The sequence below is a fragment of the Dermacentor andersoni genome, chromosome 2, assembly GCF_023375885.2.
Source record: "Dermacentor andersoni chromosome 2, qqDerAnde1_hic_scaffold, whole genome shotgun sequence".
In the NCBI taxonomy this organism is placed as follows: domain Eukaryota; kingdom Metazoa; phylum Arthropoda; class Arachnida; order Ixodida; family Ixodidae; genus Dermacentor; species Dermacentor andersoni.
The window spans coordinates 189,796,193-189,818,552 of NC_092815.1; the positions used below are offsets into that span (position 1 = coordinate 189,796,193).

At 45.6% G+C, this 22,360-nt stretch overlaps 1 protein-coding gene across 2 annotated transcripts in view; it reads left to right on the forward strand.

The window, feature by feature from the left end:
• The window catches only part of LOC126540301 (2-amino-3-carboxymuconate-6-semialdehyde decarboxylase-like), a 120,701-nt gene that overhangs the window by 87,845 nt on the left and 10,496 nt on the right, over positions 1-22,360 (forward strand). For both annotated transcript variants that reach the window (XM_055075956.2, XM_050187102.3), the window contains 2 exons: positions 10,775-10,868; positions 19,040-19,182. In XM_055075956.2, the coding sequence (XP_054931931.1) occupies positions 10,775-10,868; positions 19,040-19,182 (237 nt within the window). The remainder of the gene's footprint in view (positions 1-10,774; positions 10,869-19,039; positions 19,183-22,360) is intronic.

Consider the following 22,360-nt stretch of genomic DNA (forward strand, 5'->3'; position numbering starts at 1 on the left):
CCATGAAGAGTGTTAATACATCATTTCTGCGTTAGATTTATGCAATTCCCAATGATTAAGACGAAGCATAACGCATGCTTACAAACTCTGTTCTTTCCCGTGCTTTCCTGCTGCTCCTGCTCTCTTGCCGCGTCTGTCTCTAGCTGCGGAAGTTCGCATATTTGAACAACAATTACCAACAATTATCCGGAGCGCTGAAGACCAAAGAAAAAGAAAAAAAACATGCAATGTGTACGGTTGTCGCAATAAATTCAGTTGAGCGAAGCAAGAAAGAAATGACCGCCTTAATGCAACCTCTGTTATTATTTGGACATGCTTTAATTTTATTAGGATTTCGAAGTGTACACGGATAACCAATCAAAGCTCGTTTTGTGAGACCGATATACATTGACAAAGTTAGGCTGACTAAAGCCGAACTGGTAATAAAATTATGGAGAAACAGGGTAGAGGACGGAACTGGGGGAAAAAGGGAAAGGACAGTGCGTTGCACGTCACGTCGTCTGCGCTGTTACGCTATAATGCACGGAAACCAACTAGCCCAGCTCAGAACACTGGTGACAACGACACTTGGCGTTTACAAGTGCCGCAATAATATGTACTCTTACACGTTTATTCCAAACATTACTAAGTGCTGGATTCACTCAGTTTTGCTGCCATCTTCTCATTCAGAGACCAAGACGTCAAGACGACCGTTATTAGCCCTCACAAAAGATCTGTTCCACGGGTCACTTGCAGAGCTTTTTCGCGAAGGAGAACTGCAGACATTTATTTAACGATAACATATCATATGACAAAGTGTGTGATTGAAATGTTCTTCATTATTGGTCTTTTCTTATAATATTATTCAATATTATTCACGCGTGCGCGCGCGTGTGCGTGTGTGCGCGTGTGTGTGCGTGTGTGTGCGCGTGTGTGTGCGCGTGTGTGCGGCCAGGAACAGGACCAGCCCGCCTAGCTGTCTGACACTCGTTATCTCGTTTGCCCCAGCCGACGCGAACGCAGTTTCCATAAGTAGACCAACTTCAGTTGTGATAAGTTGAGCTCTGCCGCCTCTGGCGGCGGAGGCATCCCGGCTCCTGAACGCTGTGGGGCTTATCTGCGCATGATCCGAAGTTCAGTGCGGGCCCCCTAAATGTCAAAGTTCGTTAGTCCAGCGAAATTCCCGCGTTAGCTTGCAATGGCCGGCAGGAGACGCAGCGTTAATGCTTGGCAGCATTCCAATGAGTTGAATCATAAAAACGACGACATGATAATAACAATCATCCCCAATCTCCACAATTTAATTAATTTGGAATGACCCATCCCAGGAACTGAAACTCCAACCATAATGTATATCAAAGCGAATGTGGACGCGAAGACGAGGATGATGTGGGAACAAAGCTAGAAGTGAACAGGTGAAGTAAGGGCGCTGAGAAAGATAAACAATTTGTTAATTGCTTGCCCGAGTCATTTCCAGAATTCATGGAAGCACAATGGGGAGTCTGCGAGATGTATCAGGTTCAAACAAGACAACCGTCCTTCGTTGTGAGCGTTGTGAAAAGCACTTGCCGAAAGGTTATTCAGCAAACATCGCGGAACTTACTACTGCTGCATGACACATTGCATTTACCACGGGGGCGGAAATTAACAAATGCCAGTGAAGCCATTGCCGTCTTCTGTGGCAAAAAAAGAAAGAAAAAAAAATTGAAGAGCTTATCTGAATAATGCAAGTTTAAGTGCTCTTACTATGTACGTCCATGTGATGCCTTTGCACTGAGGTTGTGAAGATTTGTTCAAGCGGGAAAAAGAACGCACAAAATCATGGCTACATTTAACATAGCATGATTTTCACTTAGTCTACATATTACACTGCAAGAACTGTGTCACTGCACTGCGTTACCGAGTAGAAAATGAGGCACATTGCATGTGTTCTTACAATATTATGGACTACAAAGATGCTGTGAAACACTAGAAAGTTTAGACACTAATTTCCTTTCTCATGTCTTCGAGGAAAGTTGACTCTCTGGACCATATTACATTAGCCTTATCTACACATTGTCGTTACATCTTTGCCGTCAGGCCCATTCCCTCGTGATAGAACAAAAAATGCAGAAAAGAATTCACGGACTATTACGATACTCCCCAATGCGAAATTTGAGTGCAGCTCTATGCGTGTTTTCATTTCGCGATGTATTAGCTGGCGCGTACAATTTGTCTCCTGCTGCGCGTTGCAAACGGAGCTAACTATGACGCGACTGCCTCGCCAATCTAGAGATCGCGAGAGGGAGCGCGTGGGGGACGCGAGGGCGCGATTCACAGCAGCCGCCGCAGACAGAACTCCAGTCTACGCGCGCTACTCTTGCGCCATCTCGTAGCCATCGTCGCGGCACTACGCTCTGCTTCTCACGCTTTCGTCATACCCTGCTCCTCCACTTTCCTCCTCGCGTCTTTCATTGCCCACTGCGCTCCGCGTTCGCTCTTTCATCCTTCGCTCGGCTCGGCCGGTCGTTTACTCCGACCCTGGCGCCGACGCTCGCCACAGGAACGGGCGCCTAATGCCCCAACCACTGGCACGCGCTGGAAAGCTTCGGCGCGCGCCGAAGGGTCAAATGCGTCAAAGCGTCGGTCGGGAACTCGCTGAAGCGGAACGTCGCGCAGCGATTATGTCTACTGCCGATGCTAGAAGTTTGCCGGCGCGCGGCGAAGCTGCGCCGGCGTGCACCAATGGGAGGCTGCGACGCCTCGCAGGCGTCAACCAATCGGAGGCTGCGGAGTCTCAGGCTGCTCGGCCTGTAATGGCCGACCGTGCGAAGCATTGCGAAGGCCCCGGCACCAACGATCGTCCGAGTTTTTTGGACGCACGACGCGCGCGACAGTGTTCCTGGAAGACAGTGTTTTAATAGTAGGCCGACAACGACACGACCGACCGACCGACGACCGTGGGTTGTGGCAGTGCTACGTGGATCCGAAGCGACTTCGAACGACGCCGACTAATCCAACCTGCCCACTGGGTTCCGCCGGGCTCGGTACGATCGTCTGCTAAAACAGCCAACCGAATCATGATTGCTGCAACGTCTGTGCTTGTTGTATGTGCATTTTGTTGTGCTCAAAACGAATGGAAACACGTTTACGAGCTCCGAAGTCTGGATAATCAACACTCGCCTATCGCCGATGTTGTTTACGTTACGCGTAGGCCTAGCGCGTCCATCGAGTTCGTAACTGGCGAGTGAACGAACTCACCTGAGAAACTCTGTCGAAGGAAATGAATTTTCAGGTCCGTTTGGTGCTGCAGTGATTTAAAATATGGCACTCTTGACTTCGTGTGACCTGTGATGTGGTGAATGAACCGTGTGGAAGTTGGGTTGCTCAACCGTGGCGTGTTTCGTGTGGTGTCGGTTGACTCAAGTTTAACGGGCAAGCTCTGCGCTGTTTCCAGTGGTAAAGATAACTTCCGAAAGCGAAATACACTAGTAGCCGAACTATTGGAAGTACTTACATAATCAGCCGTGCCGCCTGTTTCAGCTGACACTGCGCTCTTCTATTCGGCATGTGAATCCAGTTCAGTACAAGTTCACTGTACTCATTCACTCACTTTCTTCTAGTGCGTCCGTCTTTTGGGCTAGTTGGGCATAAATCGCTCGTGTAGCAATCAAGAACACTGACGCACTGAAGCATACGTGACAACGCAGTCATGTTTGAGTCAGTGTGTCGTTATAGTTGAGCACTGCAAAAAAAAAATTATCTGTTTGCAATGTGTGCCCTGTGTGCAGTGCATAGCAGGACCTGCATCATGCAAGACCTATGCATGTAGCAGCGTATACCACGATTGCTTCGATGCCCGCTTCAGAAGCAGCAAGTACTGAGTCAATGAAACTGTAATTGATTTTTTATCTCACTTTTTGCTTATGGAAAGTGTAGATGGTGCGAGTGCATTGTGGGGAAGGTGAAAAGGTGTTATCAGTGTTATGTGCAGTCAGTATGCTTAAACTGCTGGAATCCCTTCAGCCTCTACTAAAATGTTTCTTGCTGCGATACTATAAATTGTAGTCAGGACAAAGATCTACTCAAAACCAAGTTACTAATGCATCTGCGCAGAATGTGTTTGATTAACAAGTTAACGCTTCCACAACAACAATATGCCGATGCACAGCATATGTGCTTACAATAAATACATTCCGTAAAGGTGAACGACTGGGCCTACAATATCAAACTTTGTAGTCGCACCGTAAAAAGTGCTGCCATGCGAATCAGCCACAACGAAACTGCTGCACGTCCAACCTTCTTCCTTGGAGGCACTTCTATAAAGACTGTTCGGGCTCTTCCCATTCTGGGTGTAGCATTTAGCTGTTCTCTCAACTTTTCCGCATATGTCACCAGCACTGTATGTAAGCACCGGCCCTTTCTTGGCTTTGTGTCCCGTGTCTCCCTTCCCTGATGACCTAAGGTTTTCCGAGCACTCTACACTTCTATCATTCTGTCACAACTTGAGTACTGCTCATCAGTATAGTTCCCGTACCAAACTCGCGACGCTAACAAACTTAAGCTTGTTCAGCGCCGGACAATACGCACCCTTTACTCCCGTCTTTTCGGTTGTCACAAGCTCATGCCAGCCTTCGAGGATTGCCTCAAACCCCTCAAGTAGCACACTCTGCAATACCAACGCAACATTGCACTAGTCTATACTGCAGGATGTTTGACGTCTCTCTGGACAGCACTAATCTTTCTTCAGTTCGTCTGAACAAGTGGTCAGCACAGCCTGAGCCCTCATCACGCCTCTATGGCCCGACACCACAACTCCATGATTATATCTGGCATGCAGAGCTTTCTCTCCACCCCCCTGGTGATTTGGATTCTCGTTCCTTGGAACCAGACTTCATTGGCACTCCTGTGTGTTGTGCACCTGTCGAATGTGTGCGTGTGTGCCGTGCTGTGTTATTGAGCAAGTGTGTGTGCACGTGGAGGGGAAGGAAGTGTCTTCTGCATCCTGCAAATTCCTGCTTTAGATGGCTGGTTATCAGATGCTCTAACATACAGGCATCAGCCTTTTTTTTAGTCTAGTGTGCCAAGTTACCACTAAGATTATTATTATTAATATTATTATTAGAATCATCACTTTGACCACATTGATTGTGTTGAAGCCAGCGTGACACATAATTCAAAATATTTCTGGAGCTTTGTGGGCTCTCTCTTCTAAAAGAAGTGCCAAAGATGTACGTCTTCTTCATGAAAATAGTGGTCTTGTCTCGAAGACTGCTGATGCCTTTGCAGAACATTTCTGTTTGCTATATGGTGTGAAATATGCTTCAAGTAACCTTCCTTCTCAGTCTGGCGCAGTGTATGCTAACAGTCAATGAAAACCTCGTTTCCAAGTATATGAAGTGCCTTAAACTTTGCCTTAAACTTTCCCTTTCTTGTGGTGTTGATGGTATTTCTTCCACAGAGCTTAACCCTTTGAGACGCTGTCTACACAATTGGACACAGCAGGAGCGTGCATCAATAGCAAAAGCACTGATGAAAGTAATGGTATTTAAAATGTGTTTCATACATATTGAAACACTTATTATTGGAACTGTGCTGCAATTTTGAATAACGTGCAGAATGTTTTAACAAAATGAGTGGGAAGGTGGACGGCTGGGTGTTGTTACTGTCAGTATGTAGTGGGTTCACTTCTTTCATTGTTTTTTACAATGTTGTGAACCAGGCATAATTGTCAAGTGGCTGGATAAGTGCTTTTCAAGCTTTTAAAAACACGAAATAGTACATGTTCTCATATCTTGTGTTCCTGTAGTGAGTTTTCGCATGGAGTCGAAATTTTGTAAACTTGACAAGACTCGCTAAACAATTGAAAATTCTTAATATTTGCTACAGCTGTACATTTTCTACGATTCTGAGGATGCAAGAGATGTGGTGAAAACAACTTTTCAATCAACGGGATAAAGTGGTGTCTGAAAGGGTTAAGACGTATGGAAGCATACTTGTTCCTCGTTCTCACAAGCATCTTCAATAGCTCCCTAAAGTCTAGTACCTTTTCTAGCACTCGGAAGGTAGCATGAACATTGCCCATGCACAAATCAGGTGCTAGATGTGCAGTTACTAACTGCCGACCTATATTTATCCTCTTCAGTGCGTCAGGTGTTTGAATCGATACGGGATTCCTCGCTTTCTGTTAGTGCTAAGAGCATTTTAATAAATGAACAGCATGACTTTGTGTGCCGACATTTCAGACTATTTCAGACGGTCAACGGTGTTCACCACTGCATCGACTTCCAAAAAGACATTTTTTCACTCTCAAACTGGTGCAGAAGCAATAAGTACTCTTAAATGCTTCCAACACTATGGCATTAAGTTATATGCACAAAACGCACCATGTGAAATTTCGATACACCCTACGTGATGCTCCACTCCTTAGGGTCGATGAAATGAAAGATCTTGGTGTGTACTTCGACAAAATGCTAAGCTTCTCTTCACATAGATAATTACACAAGATGCCCTTCACGCTCTTGGAATTGCATGCCGTATATTGCATGATTTCCACTCACCTGTTGTGTTTCTGAAATTCTGCTGTGTGCCTCCAACTACTAGAGTATGCCTCTGTAGGAGGGGGGTGCAATGAGCAAATCTAATTCTAACCTCATTTAACGCATCCAGAATAAATTGATGTCTATCTTCAAGCACCACTTTTGCCATTCTGGCGACCACAGTTGAGCCTTCTCAAATATACTTCAACTCGCACCTCTTGTTCCTGTATAAGGTGGTCCATGACATTATACATTCCTTAAAGCTTCTTGATCATATGCATTTGTTTGTGCCGCAACAGTATACCAGGTAGCATTCCACATTCGTTGCCTGGGCTTGTTACAAGATTGTGCTAATAAGACTCGACTCCAAAACATACTTCAGAGTTCATTTCCTGTGTTTTGTGTATCTGTAGATAATCACGTAGGATTAACTCCCTTTTACTTTTCCGCGTTTCCTTTTTTCCCTATTTGTTTCTCTATCTTCCATTTTTTTGTCTACTACATTCATGTTTTCTCTACATTTTGTCTCACATAGTGCTCGTTAAGTGCACCGGTACAAAGGCTCTCTAGCTCTTCCTGGGCACTACAATAAAAATTTGAATGATTGATTATTATCGTAGTGTAAAATTGTGCTTTTTAAGTATGTACTAGTATACTATTTTAGTGCAGTAGCTTTCGTGCAATTAAAAAAAGGGCATAAATTAAGAAGAGAGAGAGAAAATGATAAATGATAGGTAGGGAGGTTAACCAGGACTGAGCCCGGTTGGCTACCCTACACTGGGGAAAGGGAAAGGGGAACGGAAAGATTAAAAGAGAAAGTCCACTGGGGATATCAGTCGGTCACTCAGTCTGGATCATAGACGTTGACTCAATCCGGTATCTTTCAAATATCGCAGCAGTGCTTTTGTGGCCTTTTGTAGCTGCGATATGCGAGGCCATGGTCCCAAGATCTTGTTCAAGGTGAACGGCTTTCCATCTAGCTGATTGAGAGCTCTGCAGAGGTCTTGCCTTTCATCTTCAAAAGATGGGCAGTAGCACATTAGGTGTTCTATGGTTTCCTCGACACCACAGGCATTGCACTCGGCGCTATCAGCCATTCCAATCAAAAATGCATATGCACTGGTGAATGCGACGCCCAAACGTAAGCGGCACAGCACTGTTTCCTCATTTCGCAGAAGCCCTGGTAACAGCCGCAGTTGCATAGAGGGATCGAGGGAATGCAATCGATGTTGAGTGAATTCAGGTGTGTGCCACTTTTCCAATGTCAAAAGAGTGCGCTAGCTTGCCTAAGTGTTGGGCTGCGTCAGTACGCGATAAAGGTACAGAAACAAGGGTTGCTCCTTCGTGGGCTTTCCTAGCAGCTTCGTCAGCGAGGTCGTTGCCGGAGATACCGCAATGACCAGGCAGCCACTGAAACACGACGTCGTGTCCTTTCATGATCATGTGATGGTGCATTTCTCGTATCTCCGACACGAGTTGTTCACATGACCCGCGATGAAGAGATGATAGAAGACATTGTAAGGCCGCCTTTTAATCGCAGAATATTGCTCACCGATTAGCCGGTTGGTTATTAATATAATCAACGGCACCTCGGAGGACAACAAGCTTCGAACCGGTCGATGTTGTCAAGTGAGAAATCTTGTATTGGATGCTTAGTGATCGTGATGGTATAACCACTGCGCTGGTGGAGCTGGTCTGAGTGGAAGAACCATCCGTATATATGTGGACTCGATCAAAGTAGAAAGTGTGCAAACAATCCAGAGCTGCTTGCTTCAAGGCCAAGGTAGGCAGGACGGTCTTCTTTCTTATCCCTGGAACCGTAAGACGCACTTGAGGTTGTTTTAAACACCACAAAGCTGAGGTTGAACGTGCTGAGGGTGTGAAGCCCGATGGTAAGGAGGCACGATGGATGCTGACCTTGTTGGAGAAGGACGCCTGTGGTCGTCGTTCTGGCATGAATTAAGAAAGTGCAATAATATGCTATGTGCCTGATCATATGCATTGTGCTATTAATTTCTTCTGAGTTTTAATAATGGCTGGCTACTGTATGCAGTGTTGTGCAAAAAAATAATATGCCACAGCAATTATTGCGTGCCTCGCAGAACAAATTGAATATATCTTTCTCAGTCAAAACATCATAGCAGGCTGAAAACAATAAACTGCAATTTTTCTTTTTGTGGTGACGAAGTGTATAAATTGTGAACATAACCTGTTTATATATTTCTTATACTATGCAAATGAGCTGCTCCCATACATTCCAATAAGTGCTTCAATAGTACGACTTGGCAAAGGGCAGCGAAAGACTCCTATTAAAACCCTCTAATTCTCAAGCTTGTATTATCTGACGGTATGTCATTTCATTAATGTAAAGAAAGGCAAACTTGATATGTGGAAACCAGTTACAATAGAACGTGGCCCTTACACTGTGAAAATGTTTTGTAGCAATACAATCAATGTGAAGGCCTCCGGATGCGGTGTTGATGCATCAAAACAACCTAGAATAATAGAGGTGCTCCATGGGCTAGATTTGGCAGAATCAAGAATTGGGGGGAGACAAGATACGAATTACATACATTTTAGCTATTCTAGTTTTCTTTTTTTTTTTTGAATGCTACAGGTGTTTCAATTCTGTTTTGCTGATTTTCTCAGAACCCACTTTTTCACGTTTCTCTCATGCACCAACAAGCATAATTATACTGACATGGATGCTTTATCTGTATCCGGTTACCGTATTTCACCGGCTAAAAAACGTTAAACGTTATCGCTCGGTGCAGGATGCGCCTGAACGTATCGGAAGTTTCGCGAATGTTATCGATGGTTCTGTCTGTTGTCGACGAACCTTGCTAATCTGATTGCATACGCGACACGAATTGTGTTGTAGTTTCTGGAAGGCGCGCGGGCACCAGCGAATAGGCTGTAACTTTCGACGACTGCCGTATGCAAACCGACGCGCTTGACCCGCAGATGAGATTAAAGATGAGATTTTCTACGATTGCCGACATTGCTCGCCGCTATCGTTGCGATTGAGCCGGCACTATTTATTTACCGTCACTACTACGTGGCAATATTTCCAACACAGATTTTTTTCAGTTATACATTGCACGCCTAATTCTTACATAGTTGGCTGTGCAATAAGCTACCAAAAAATGAAATGGTGCAACAGTTTTTGATATATGGCATCGTCGTGCAGGTGTTTGCAAAGCGATCTTGCAGACAGACGACGCGCGAGCGCTGATGTCGATATTTTGTACACTATTGTTACTTCAAAAATAAAAAACTGTTGCGGCAGGTGTATGTTCATTATTCAAACGTGTTTTTTATATCTAAAAGCACATACAGATCACTAACTTATTGTTTCAAGCTTAGTTTACAGCAAGCTGTTTTAGGCCGGACTTTGACGGATGAAGACAGAATAGTCCAGCAACAGTGCGCCGTAGCCGAGGAGCGTGCTTCGGCGCGCGTCGGAGCTTGTCTCCAGTGGTTGCGCGCCCTTTCCCTCCAGCCGAAGCGAAGCGACGCATTCGCTTGCCAGCGCGCGCCGAAGCTTTCGGCGCGTGCCAGTGGTTGGGGCTTAAGAGGTGCGCGCCAAAACTTTGTTTCCGCCGCCACCATGGATGAAACTCATACCTCTGCGCCAATGTGCAGTTCTAATCATATGCTATCTCGCAGCTTCAAGGTTTTCCGCGCGACACAGATTCTGGGAGTTCTGGCGTCTGTACACGCATTTAGGAGGCCACAGAAGGAAATACTGCGGCATTGTCAGTGTCGCATTTCCTGTCCCAACAAGAAATAACACAACTTTGTGGCCAAGAATTAATAGTTCATGGGAAGATAGCCGCGTCAGCTGCTTGATTCTGCAGTTGCAGTTTATGAGACCGGAGCCGAAAAAATTGTGGATGTCTACTAACTTCTATTTTTTCTGTCGGTCACAAAGAAAACTTTCATGGAGACAGGTGCGGCTATAATGAATGTACTATTATGAACACAAATCAGTCGGCATCGAGTTTGTGTCTAGGCACTCTCACTTCTGTGAAGCATGCAATGAAGTCGCCTAATTCGGACATATGGCGCTTCCTGGGCTAAATCAAATTAATACGTCGCAAAGCATTATACTCTTTGTCGCAGCACATGCATAATGGTAATGGCGCTAAACTATATATATAGACGTGCCTTGCAGTTGCGAGTGAGCGCACCTGGCAATATGCACGGTTATCCCCTGTAAGATCAGTCAGGTTATGGAAGTGATTTTTTTCTCTTGTGTCCGGCCTTCGTTGCAGACCGTCCAGGAACTTGGCGTGGGTGTCTTTGTGCATCCTTGGGATATGCCGCCTTCAACGCGCTATAACAAGTACTGGCTCCAGTGGCTTGTCGGTGAGTCGTCATGCGATGTACGCTAAAACAGGGGTGCCAGTTTCCCGAAAACAAAAAAAGCTGCCGAATTCATATCAGATGACTGTCTATGAGCGCGCGATATCAGTTCAGCATCACTATGTACTGTGACCCAATTCATAGCTTCGAATATGTTTACTGTGGTCAGATCTGGGGCTACATTTTCAGCTATTTTAGTGCTCTATAGTTGATTCACTTCTCATTGCCGCCAGCACGGTACAGTTTACATTAAAGTACGCAAATACATACTTTCCTAGTTTTAAATATTATTTTTTGCTAATACCTGATCAACTACACCTTTTGCCCTTGCGGTGCGTATTAAATATGCTTTGACTAAATTCATCCCCGATGACTCCTTCAAGAAAAAGCAACCACTTGTTTTCAGTGTTAGATGTGTAAATGCTGAAGTGCCCGGCCAATATCACGGGCATGGTCTTATGTTCTGTGTTATCGTAATACCGGATCACTGAGTTCATAGTGTAAGTAAGGAGGCTTACGGAGAAGAATGCTTACACTCTCATTCATCAATAATGCAAGTGAATGCAGAATACGCACAGCGATCATCTTCATCCGATGCAGGCTTAACTATTGTAGCCTCCAATACCACTCAGAGCCTGCGCGGTGAGCATGTGAATCCAGCTCAAATCACGAAACGCGGATGTCGCGTAATACATGTATGATCAAAAAGACTTTCAATCTAATGAGTTCCCTCTCTTGATTAGTCTTCCCTTGTTCCCTCCCTTTTAAGGACAAATTTGCACGTTTTCATTATTTGTTGCTAGTTATATCGATCGTGCTTTTTGGGCCGTTCTAGAGCCACACTGTGACAAAAAATCACACTCTTTGGGATTACCTCATCCCCAAACAGTATTCGCCATCTTTCTGGCGTGCCTTTCCTCTCTGTAGCGCTGCGCGCCCAGTACTACCAGGTGGCGAACAGAAATGCGGGTTACCAGCTTGCTTTGCATGCTTGACAGGAAAGTAGGGAGCGCACAGTTACCAAGAAAAGAAGCACAAATAATACAGATGACGATTATTGTTTCGGGACATCATACGCCCCAAAGGGCGAGAATTTTTGTTTAGTATCCGCTGAAGCATGATGTGTTTTTTTTTCCTTACTCCCATACCATTTTACACTCGCTGCGACGGATACAATGTACGAAACAGCAATTCTACTACAGCTAAGCGGTTTGTGCATCCTACTTCAAGATGAAAATTTTCGCTGGCATAGTCAAATTTCCTGCAGCGGTTGCCGAGAAAAACGAATTCTCCTTTTACATGTATTTAGATATGAGCACCCGAGCTAAAGCTTCCTCTTAACGCTTGCCTAATAAGCAGAGTGCAGCTCACGCACCGGCTTTGCGCGCCCCACTACAGCTATGCCGCCCCTCGGCGAACTGCTGTCCACACACGGAGACCACTGCCTCAAAATAACCTCCGCCGTTTAACTGCACAACTCCTCTCGGCTGCTAAATGAATAGCTGCTACAATGACAACGCTGAACATGGTACCAGATGTGAACGACTTACGGTCACTGGACAGCTAGAAGAGCCACGACCCATTATCGAAGTAGCGTGATTCCTTTGTCTTACCTGGGAGAAGTAGTCCTAGCGCCTTCTGACGGTGGTATTCCGACTGGACTGCGTTGGTATGGTGTTGCACGACTCCAACGTCCCGTAAAATAGAAACGCTGAAACTCTTGTTTATGAAACTTGCGCCGAACCTCTCACGCCAGCAAGTAAACCACAGGCACGTATTGTGATAAGCCCCTATGATATGCCTCAGTAATGACGTGACTGTGTAGCAGGCGTAAGCCATGCTAAATATTTCTATTGGCCGCAGCCCCTGATATCTTGAAAATTCCCTTGCTGATAGTTTTGGATAGCAGTCTCAAAAGTTTTCATTGGAAATTGTCTATATTCATGAAACAGTATTTAACAAGGTAGCCTCAAGCAATGACGCACATTTGCACAGTTTACTTAATATTTGTAACTGAATAGTCTCCCTCTCATAACGTCTAGCAGACCCGTGAATTCATGCATCCCTTGTTACGCCAATGCGCAAGACGAAGTATTGACATATTTCTTCGAATGTGTTGAATATAATGACTGATAGAACGACCCGACAGCAGTGGCACAACTTGGAACTTCAAAATTCATTTGAAGGAACCGTGTTAAGGTCCATCCACCGTTGCCGCACTCGCCCTTTGCCGTTCGCGGGTCGTCGTCCCACAGTTCTCCTCGCGAACGGCGAGATTTCCCTGCCGTAAAGAGAATGGGACAGGGACCCATTTATGCGGCAGGCGTACAGCGACGTGGCCAATCAGCGACCGAGGAATGGTCATTCTGGCACTGCCGGCAGCCTCACCGCCGCTAATCGCTCGGCGGCCCCAATATCATCGCTAGACCTTCTGCTGTTCGCTTCAAAGCTCAAGCTAACGGCGCTTCGGAACGATTCACCGACGCTCACAAGCCGCAGTACCTTGTTAACGTTGTTGTCGCTCCTCGCAATAATTGTACACAAAGAAGAAAATACGCTGACATTAGCGGCGCCGTCGCGTGCGATGCAAGCCCAGCCGAGTCGGTAGTCTCCCGTCGGTAGCCATGCCCTGCAGCTGATCTCGACAAGTGTCGGAGCTTTGGTTGGTGTTTGCCATTTCACAGTGCAGATCATTTTAAATAAAATGTACAGTTTGCGCATCACTTTATCTAGCGGAAATTATTTCGCTTGGAATAGAAGCTGCAGCCGAGGTCTGTGTGGCCGGTGGCGGAGGCGCACAGCTTCGCGGTCGTCGATTGGTCCATCGGTTGTGCGGTGGGTGGTGCGCCGGCACAACTGCCGTCTACTTTGGACACGTCTCGTGCGGCAGACGCTGGAGGCCAGTTGCCCTTACACTGTATACAGACCCATCGCCGATATGACCTCGATGTACGTTGACGTGGAGCACAAGTCATGGGACCAAATTCTACCATACGTGACTTTCGCTTACAATACGGCCGTTCATCGAAACCACTCGATTCACGCCATTTGAACTGGTTTATGGGCGCTGCGTAACAACACTTTAGTTGTCATGCTCCCGGTAAGCAACGAAACAACGAGAAGCAACAATGCTGACCACATCGTCCAGAAGGCCGAGGAAGCTCGACAGCTTGCTCGAAACCGCTCCAGTACAGTGCTGACGCCCGCCATTACAACATGGCCCGAAGGAACATCCACTGCGAATGCAGTGACTTCATTTGGCTGTGGACACCCATCTGTAATCGGAGGCTGTCGGAAAAATTACTTTGGCCCGAAGTACTCTGAGAGGCGACTCTGAAATAATATTACTCTGAAATAATATTGATCCAGTTAACATCCTTCTGTGAAAAATATCGCGTTGTCACGAAAGCCCAGTATGGCTTTCAAAAAAAAAAAAAATCAGCACAGTTAGCACTACTACACCAGAAAGACCATATACTGCAAAATTTTGAAAGGAAGCAACTGACAATAGGTATATTTATAGATTTTACTCAGGCCTTCGATCATATTAACCATAACCTATTATTAACAAAGCTTGATACGTATGGTATCAGGGGCCTCCCACTGCAGTTAATTAAGTCATATTTAGAAAAAGGACTGCAATATGTGCACATAAATAACTTTAAATCGTTTTCTGGAGAAATAAAAACAGGAGTCCCACAAGGAAGCATTCTTGGACCGCTGCTTTTTAACTTATATATAAACGATGTTGTTCTGATCTATCCCAAGGCAAAATTTATCATATATGCAGACGATACTAGTGTGTTTATTTCATCGGCATCTTATACCAGTTTAATAAACAGCGCAAACGAGTTCCTCCAGAACATATCCTCATGGTCTATAGAAAATTATCTAAAATTAAATTCAAATAAGACAAAAGCCGTAATCTTTTATGCGAAAGGCACAAAGATTCCACAAAGCCACACTTTAGAGATGAACAATGGGAGCATAGAAATAGTAAATGAAATTAAAGTATTAGGTACATACTTCTCTAGTACGCTAAACTGTGATCGACAAGTAGACTCTGTAGTACAAAAGCTTATCCGTATCACAGGAATGCTAAACAAGAACAGATATCGTCTACCAATATCCGTAAAAATACTAATTTACCACTCACTATTTGCATCACACATTAATTATACACACCTTGTGTGTGGCACAACAGCCGAAACTAACCTCAGGAAAATACACTTACTACAGAAAAAGATCGTGCGTATCATTGCAAACGTGCCATATCACAGTCACAGTGAGCACCTCTTTAAACGATACAACATACCTACAATCTACTCTCTGTACAACCGCTCTCTCCTTCGTATATGGCACTCAATCTCAAACTCTGAAAACAGCGTATTTAATGAAATTGCTTGTCTGCAAAGAAATACAGCTACCTATATTACCCGTCACGGAGAATATTGGTCTATACCCCCTTCAAGAACCAACTATGGTTTGCAAATGACGAAAAATAAATTACTCAGACTTCTTAATTCATTGCATGACGCTGGCATTGACATCATTAACATAACACGGTCAGAACTGTCGTTACTTATCAGAACCTTCTCCCATATAATGAATCAAGCGTAATTTCTTTTTCACCTGTATTCACATGTGTGTCTTCTTAAATGTTCGTAATGACATAATCAATTAATTGACCAATATTAATTGACCATCGTGTCTTTTCACCTTTAATTATGCATCGTTAAGTGCACGCGATTTTCACTTTTATTTACGTATTGCCAAGTGTATGTAATGTGGTGGTGCGTACTATCTGCATTGCTTTTATTTGTCCTTATCCCGTTTCTTTGTTCCTTTTTTGTTTGTTCCGCTATACAAAATTCTCTTGAATTGATTGATGATTGTAATTAATATTTAGATGTAGTGTTCTTTGCGTACGGTTGATTGCGCTACTCACTACCACCATGTAACACGGGGGCTAAGGGCACCTCAAGCTGCCTCATTGCAGCTTTTATCTGAGCCCCCGTCATTGTATTTTAGCAATGGAAAGAAAGAAAGAAAGAAAGAAAGAAAGAAAGAAAGAAAGAAAGAAAGAAAGAAAGAAAGAAAGAAAGAAAGAAAGAAAGAAAGAAAGAAAGAAAGAAAGAAAGAAAGAAAGCTCCAGCCGACGGCGGCCACGAGCCGAGATTGTCCACGTAGTACGGACGAAACCGTACTACGCCTGTGAAGAAGTGACCCTCTGATCAACTTTCTCCCATTTCCTCTGTCACCCTTTACTCTCTCCGACACGCGACCGGGGCGGTCGCTTTTCACGTGGGGAGTAATGAGGCGAAGTAAACTGCCCACACGAGCCCCGAACGCCAGAAGTCAGCTATGCACTACAGGCACCGACCGCCAGAGGGAAAACAACGAGTGGCGCAGCTGTGCGCCAGGTTTCTTCGGTGTCGGTCATCAATAAAGAAGGCTGTTCTCCATGGCCTAGCTCCCGTCTTAGTTATCTTCGTCACAATATACAGTTTAAGTCTGCCCTTTTCTCTGCTCCGTTCACCTCACAGGACAGTCAAGTTCTCGCGGTTCAGACCTAAGCAAATAAATGTATTAGAACATTTTGTGCAGGAGCGTTTGGCTTGGCACGTAAATGTAGCCTGGGATTGATAACGAAATAAGGGCGTTTGTTTTTCATTATGTTGGACGGGCCGGCCAAGCATCCTTGTGTCATGGCTCACAGGCTGAGTGCTTGCGTCTTGTTCCGCCTCACTGTGCTTGTCTTCTTGTTGAACCGGCTCTTGCTGCGCTTCTGAACGGTGGCGTGCAATGGCTTTTCACTTTCTTAAACTTTCTTGCAAAGCCGCCGCCGTAAGTCATTGGCTATGTCGTTGCGCAGCGAACGAGGAGGATGCGAGCACCGATCGCGGCCGCATTTAGATGGAGGCGAAATACAAACACTCTCGCTTACTCCAATTGAGGTGCACGTGAAAGAACCCCAGGCGGTCACAATTACTGCAAAGTCCTCCATTGCGGCGCGCCTCGTGATGAAATCGTGGTTTTGTCACGAAAAGTACAGAATTTATTTGAATTTTTGCGAATTTTATTGAAACCGAGGCACTAAGGGGGAGCAATCACCAGCAGTTTCGGAAAGCTAGATCCACCTGCATGCGTCCAACGGCATCATGCTCCTCCTCTTCTAGCTGACGAGTGCTATACAAATGACCGTCATGGTTAGCACACGACCCATCCAATAAAGCCCCTGGATCCTATAAATGTAACAACTACCGGCAGCGCCTCGTCGTTTGGACCAAGAGAAACACATTTAAAGTGCATGCGTCTGATGTGCAACGTTGCATCGCCCGTGTGACATTAGGTGTAAAATGCGTTAGTTCGTCGTCTCATTGAAAGCCGTTCTCTCCTGCCTTTTCCTGTTCCTTTGCGGGAATAAGCAGAGAAGAGCCTAGCAACTGAGACATGGTGCGTCGCCACGTGCCATTGCGATTGTAGAAACTGTTAAGGAAGTTTACTGATTGGTTGCATGATACAACAATTGCGTGAGCGGCACGTATGGTCTGCTAGCTGCAGCTGGACCACGCCAGAGAGCGCACTAAAGTTAGTGTCCAATCGCGTAGCTCCATGTGCCACGAGTTCAAAGCTTTTCGCTATGTTTAGTAAATCCAGGGGCTTAACACATGCTTAACCGTCCACTTCTCGGGGGCCCCCTCTAGCGTACTTTGGTATATTTACTCACATACGTAAAACTAGCTTAACTAGTTCATTAGCAATAATTGTTGCAACGCGAAGTAGACGCGCACTGACCGAAACTAAAGCGCGTGTGTTTCCTGTAATGTGATTAGCCTTCTTTGCCTACTTTCGGCGTTTCCAGCCTATCTATCTATCTTGCCTCTTCAGCCGACCCAGTCGCACAAATTATCTACAAGCTTGGACCACTAGGTATGTGCTCGTGGTTGCGATGCAGTCAGGGTAGTTCTATCGTTGTCATTTCAGCTTTGTCATCTGAGTCGCATCATGTCGTTGTGACACATCTTACGCCGACATAGTGGGCCGAGTTGTTTGGCCGTCATGCTGTGGGGTCCATTACATCGTCATCATTCCAGCTTTGTCAATTACTCTCGTTGAGCCGTGGTCGTCACGCCATCATCGTCATATCATTGTTGTCGTACAGGTTTCGCGATACATTCGTGGTTTTACGTCATTGTCATTATGCACTCGTCATCATCCGATTGTCCTCATACCATTGTCATTTCATCGTCGTCATTGTGTCGTCGTCAAGCATTTCTTGTCGTACCGTCGTCGAGATGCCGTCGCGGTCGTTTCATCATCGTCCTTCGAACTTCGTCATCCTCACGCCATTATCGACACACAGTCTCGTCATGCCATTGTCGTCAGGCCGTTCTCGCCACGCTGTCGTTTGCCATCGTCATCACTTCAGTATCATCACATTTTGGTCACGTCTTCGTCGTCATACAGTCTTCGTCGTTCCATCGACGTCAATCCTTCTGCGTCTTTCTATAGTAATTGTGCTGTTGTCGTTCTATCGTTATTATGCCGGCGTTGTCATGTCATTGTTGCCATTGCGTGGTCGTCAGAAAGTAGCTATCATGCATTGGTTGTCATACTTTCGTGTTCATGCCATCGTGGTGACGCCATCTTCGTCACACACCCGTCGTCATCCCATTGCCATCATGTCGTAGTCATCACGCGTTCGTGGTTATACAATCGTCATCATTCAAAAAGCTTCCTGTCATTGTCACCATCTCGTCGTCGTCATACCACCTTTTCCATTTTATCGACCTAATTCCTTATTCTTCATTCCATCGTCGTTAGTGCGACGGCGTCAAACAGTCGTCGGCATGCCGCCATGCTCCTGGTTGACGTCGGAAATCGAGTTCCATGGCAACATGTACGCATACCGGATTATGTCACATATAGCCGAATCAAAAGATGCCTCAGAATGAGAACTACAGCTGTTCAATAAACTGGACTTCGCAAATATTGCGTACAGCTACATTGCTCGAATACTACTCGCATTAGTGTCGACTGTCATGGTGAGAAGAGTTCTACCGTAACATTTTGCTAACGGTTCTTCCCTTGTTTGCTCCATATACGTGCCCACTGATGCATTTTTTTTATTTTTAAAAGAGTAACAGTTATTGATCTGTGTCTCGTTCCAGGGATGCCCGCGGAGACTACAGCTGCCATCTGTGAAGTGATCTTTGGCGGACTCCTAGAGAGGTTCCCGAGGCTCAAGCTGTGCTTTGCCCATGGCGCTGGCTCTTTTCCTTACACTGTGGGGAGAATACAGCACGGCTTCGACGTGAGTAAATGAAAAGTGACTTACGAAACTCCTACCCTGCGTCACCTATCCACGTTCTTTTCTTAATGTATCGCATTTGTCGCGCTTTATTTACATGTTGATTCCAGTGCCTACGTAAATTTTCAGGCGTATAACCGTGCTGGTTAATGTAGTTAAAACACGTTGACGGGCTAGTTGGTTTGAATCCATGATAGAATGTGTAAGCGCGACTGGACAAGGACGTAGAAAGAAGCAGGCATACAAAGACAGCGCTGTCTCGTGTGTCTGTTTCTTTCTACGCCCTCGTTGAGTCACGCTTACATATTCTATCATTGTTAATTTAGTTAGTAAGCGAATGTTTACAATTTTGTGCGGCCGACAAAACTACTATCCTTACTTCGTACAGCTATCTACTAATTTAGTACCGCAATCGTTCCTTCGCCTTTCCGGCGGAACTGCGAACTTTTTGTCTAAGTCTTCCTCGAGGTGCGTCAACGGCAGCAACTATCGCAATCGCTAGAGACCACGTCATTATGACCCACATCGCAGTTGAAGCACTAAAGCTGCACGCAAGGCAGCTTGTCGGGACTCCTTGCCACCATCTAGCCTCTCTACATGTGGAAAGACCACGTGTCTAGTTTTGCCGAACGGTATCCGCACACCGTGAGATTATACCAACTTCCGTCCCACCTGGTGCAAGGCCTTCGCCTCCTCCTCAGTCTCTCATTCAGCCAAAGATCAACTTAACGATAGCTGGCGTTCGAAAAGAAAGGAGATATGTCATCGCCGGCTCTTTAATAGCTTACTTTACTCTTATTAAATGAGAAGTACTGGTATTACACACACATATACACCGACCGATAGCACGATACTGCCGAACAGGTCAACCGCAGCTATTGTCATTCCCTCAAAAGTTACCACTATCAATCTGAGAACGCCTCACTTGACAACGTCGACGGCAGCACAGCTCGCAGCACTTCAAGTCGCACAACACTTTATTAATGACGAACCAACATAGAAATGGTCCATTTTCTGCGACTCTAAGACAGCACTGCAGTGTATACTGTCAGTCTTACGGCGCGGTCCGCATTATAAGTTGCTCTTCGAAATTAGAGCTCATACACCAACTGACTGAGAAAGGACATGAAATCATTTTTCGGTGGCTACCAAGTCGATGTTGTATTATCCGCAATGAACGTGCCGGTCAAGCTACTCGTTTTTCTCATGTAAAAGACCACCGCCTATCAATCCCGCTAAGCCAGATGCTGCAAGGATGCTCCGCCTACTTGCAGATATTGCTGAATGAACCACATTTCAGGTACGCCCGTTTATACACACTGGATCCAACCTTAAGCCTTCGACTTTCACCAAGACTTCCCCAAAGAGACGCGACCGCTCTGTGTAGGCTATGCTTGGGTGTTGAGTTTACAAACGCCTACGCGTTCCGCATAGAGATGACCGAAACCGCAGCTTGTCGCGATTGCGGCGACGAGGAAGCAATTTGTCATATTCTATGCCAGCGCCCGTAGTACTTACTGTGTGCAGAGACAATCGCTTTCCGACGTGCTCAACGAGTTGGACGACCAGCCTCTGTCGGAAGAAAGAATTTTACACCATCTACAGGACTTAACATCGCATCAGAAGGCCCTGAAAGTGCTACTGCGCTTCTTGAGATCGACCGGCCTGTGTGAACGCCTGTATATGGAACACCTTTCCTGTTACCTGTTCCTGCTCTTTTTTTTTTCCTCTCTTTGCCCTCTTTCCAACCCCCAGTGCAGACTAGCACACTGGAAACTTGCCTCTGGTTAACCTGCCTTCCCCATTCTCTCTCTCTCTCTCTCTCTATCTACGTCCGCAGTGCGTTTTGCGAGCGTAAGTAGCTTCCCCAAGCCCATGACGGCAATGGTAAACTTTCCGCTGCATCATTACAGCGCCGAACTCGGAACAAAAATTATCTATATTCCATTTTACAAGCCATTTGCAGCACTGCCAAAGGTACGAGGCGCACACAAGGTGAAATCCTTGCGCAGCAAGATATAGTTCTTGGCGTAACAGCTTCATTATTGGTGCGATTAGAGCGTTATATTGATTGGTATATGATAAGTTACAGCAATATGTTACGTGTTAAGACGTCTGCGTAAGCACGTAATGTACCGCGAATTATTGTGGCAGTGAGCAGACCATGCGGAGTGGATGAACACATATCGAGGGGCATTCGGTCTCCCTATTGGCTAAGGAGTGCTGGAGCTTTCATTGTACTGCGAACGACTTGTGTGGTGGAGTTAAGATTCGATTTGTGATCGGACCAGCAGTGCAGAAGCTGCCATACGCCAATCACTCTCCGTACTTCCAAGCGTGACGTGGCGGTTTCCACGTTAAAGGGGCTGACAACCAATTTTCATTGTACCCACTTTTTTAGTGGAATGGAAAGCGTACCGGCCAGAGCGCCTAATAATGAAGTAGTAACGCGGTAAACACCATGGAACATTTTTATGAGTATTTTTCGATCTGCGGTGAGGATAAAGTCTTTCTTTGGAAGCATGCTGAAAAATTTGATAGGTGAGCGCGACAGCGATTATAGGCCGGAACTAGTGGGAGGCAGACGACGAGTGCGGCCGTAAGTGTGAGAAAGTATTATTTTGTTTATCAAGTCGATGTTCCTGCGATTCATGTTTTCCAAAGTGCTAAGGTGTTTCTGTGCAAATAGCTACGTGTTTCTGCGGTTTCCTGTTGAACTGCTTTGGTATTTGACTGATCAAAACGAAATCTATCGAATCGAAAACAAAACGACGCTTTTACACGTGATACGCAGTTAGTGTTGCTGTAGCCAAGCGTGAGCTTCTGATTTCCGATGTCGTCTCTCGAGGACCTGAGCGAACTGGAACAAAGGATTATAGCTCGCATGCGTGCTCAGAATTTAGATCCTTACGAAGTAGCACCCGAACGTCATGCTTCGACGGAAGAAAGCGGCAGTGGAAGTGACGAATCCGACTTGCACGATAGACCACCGTCCCCATCACAAGCAGCGCGCCTGGAGAATGCCGATCGATAAATGCTGACTCACACTAGGCCGACCTGACAGCGTTCTTGGCCTGCCGACTGTCGGCGACAGCGTTTTTTTTTTTCCTTCGTGACGTGATAAATTTCACTACACATCGCTGTTCAACAAGATGTGACGCATGGCTCATCACCACGATAG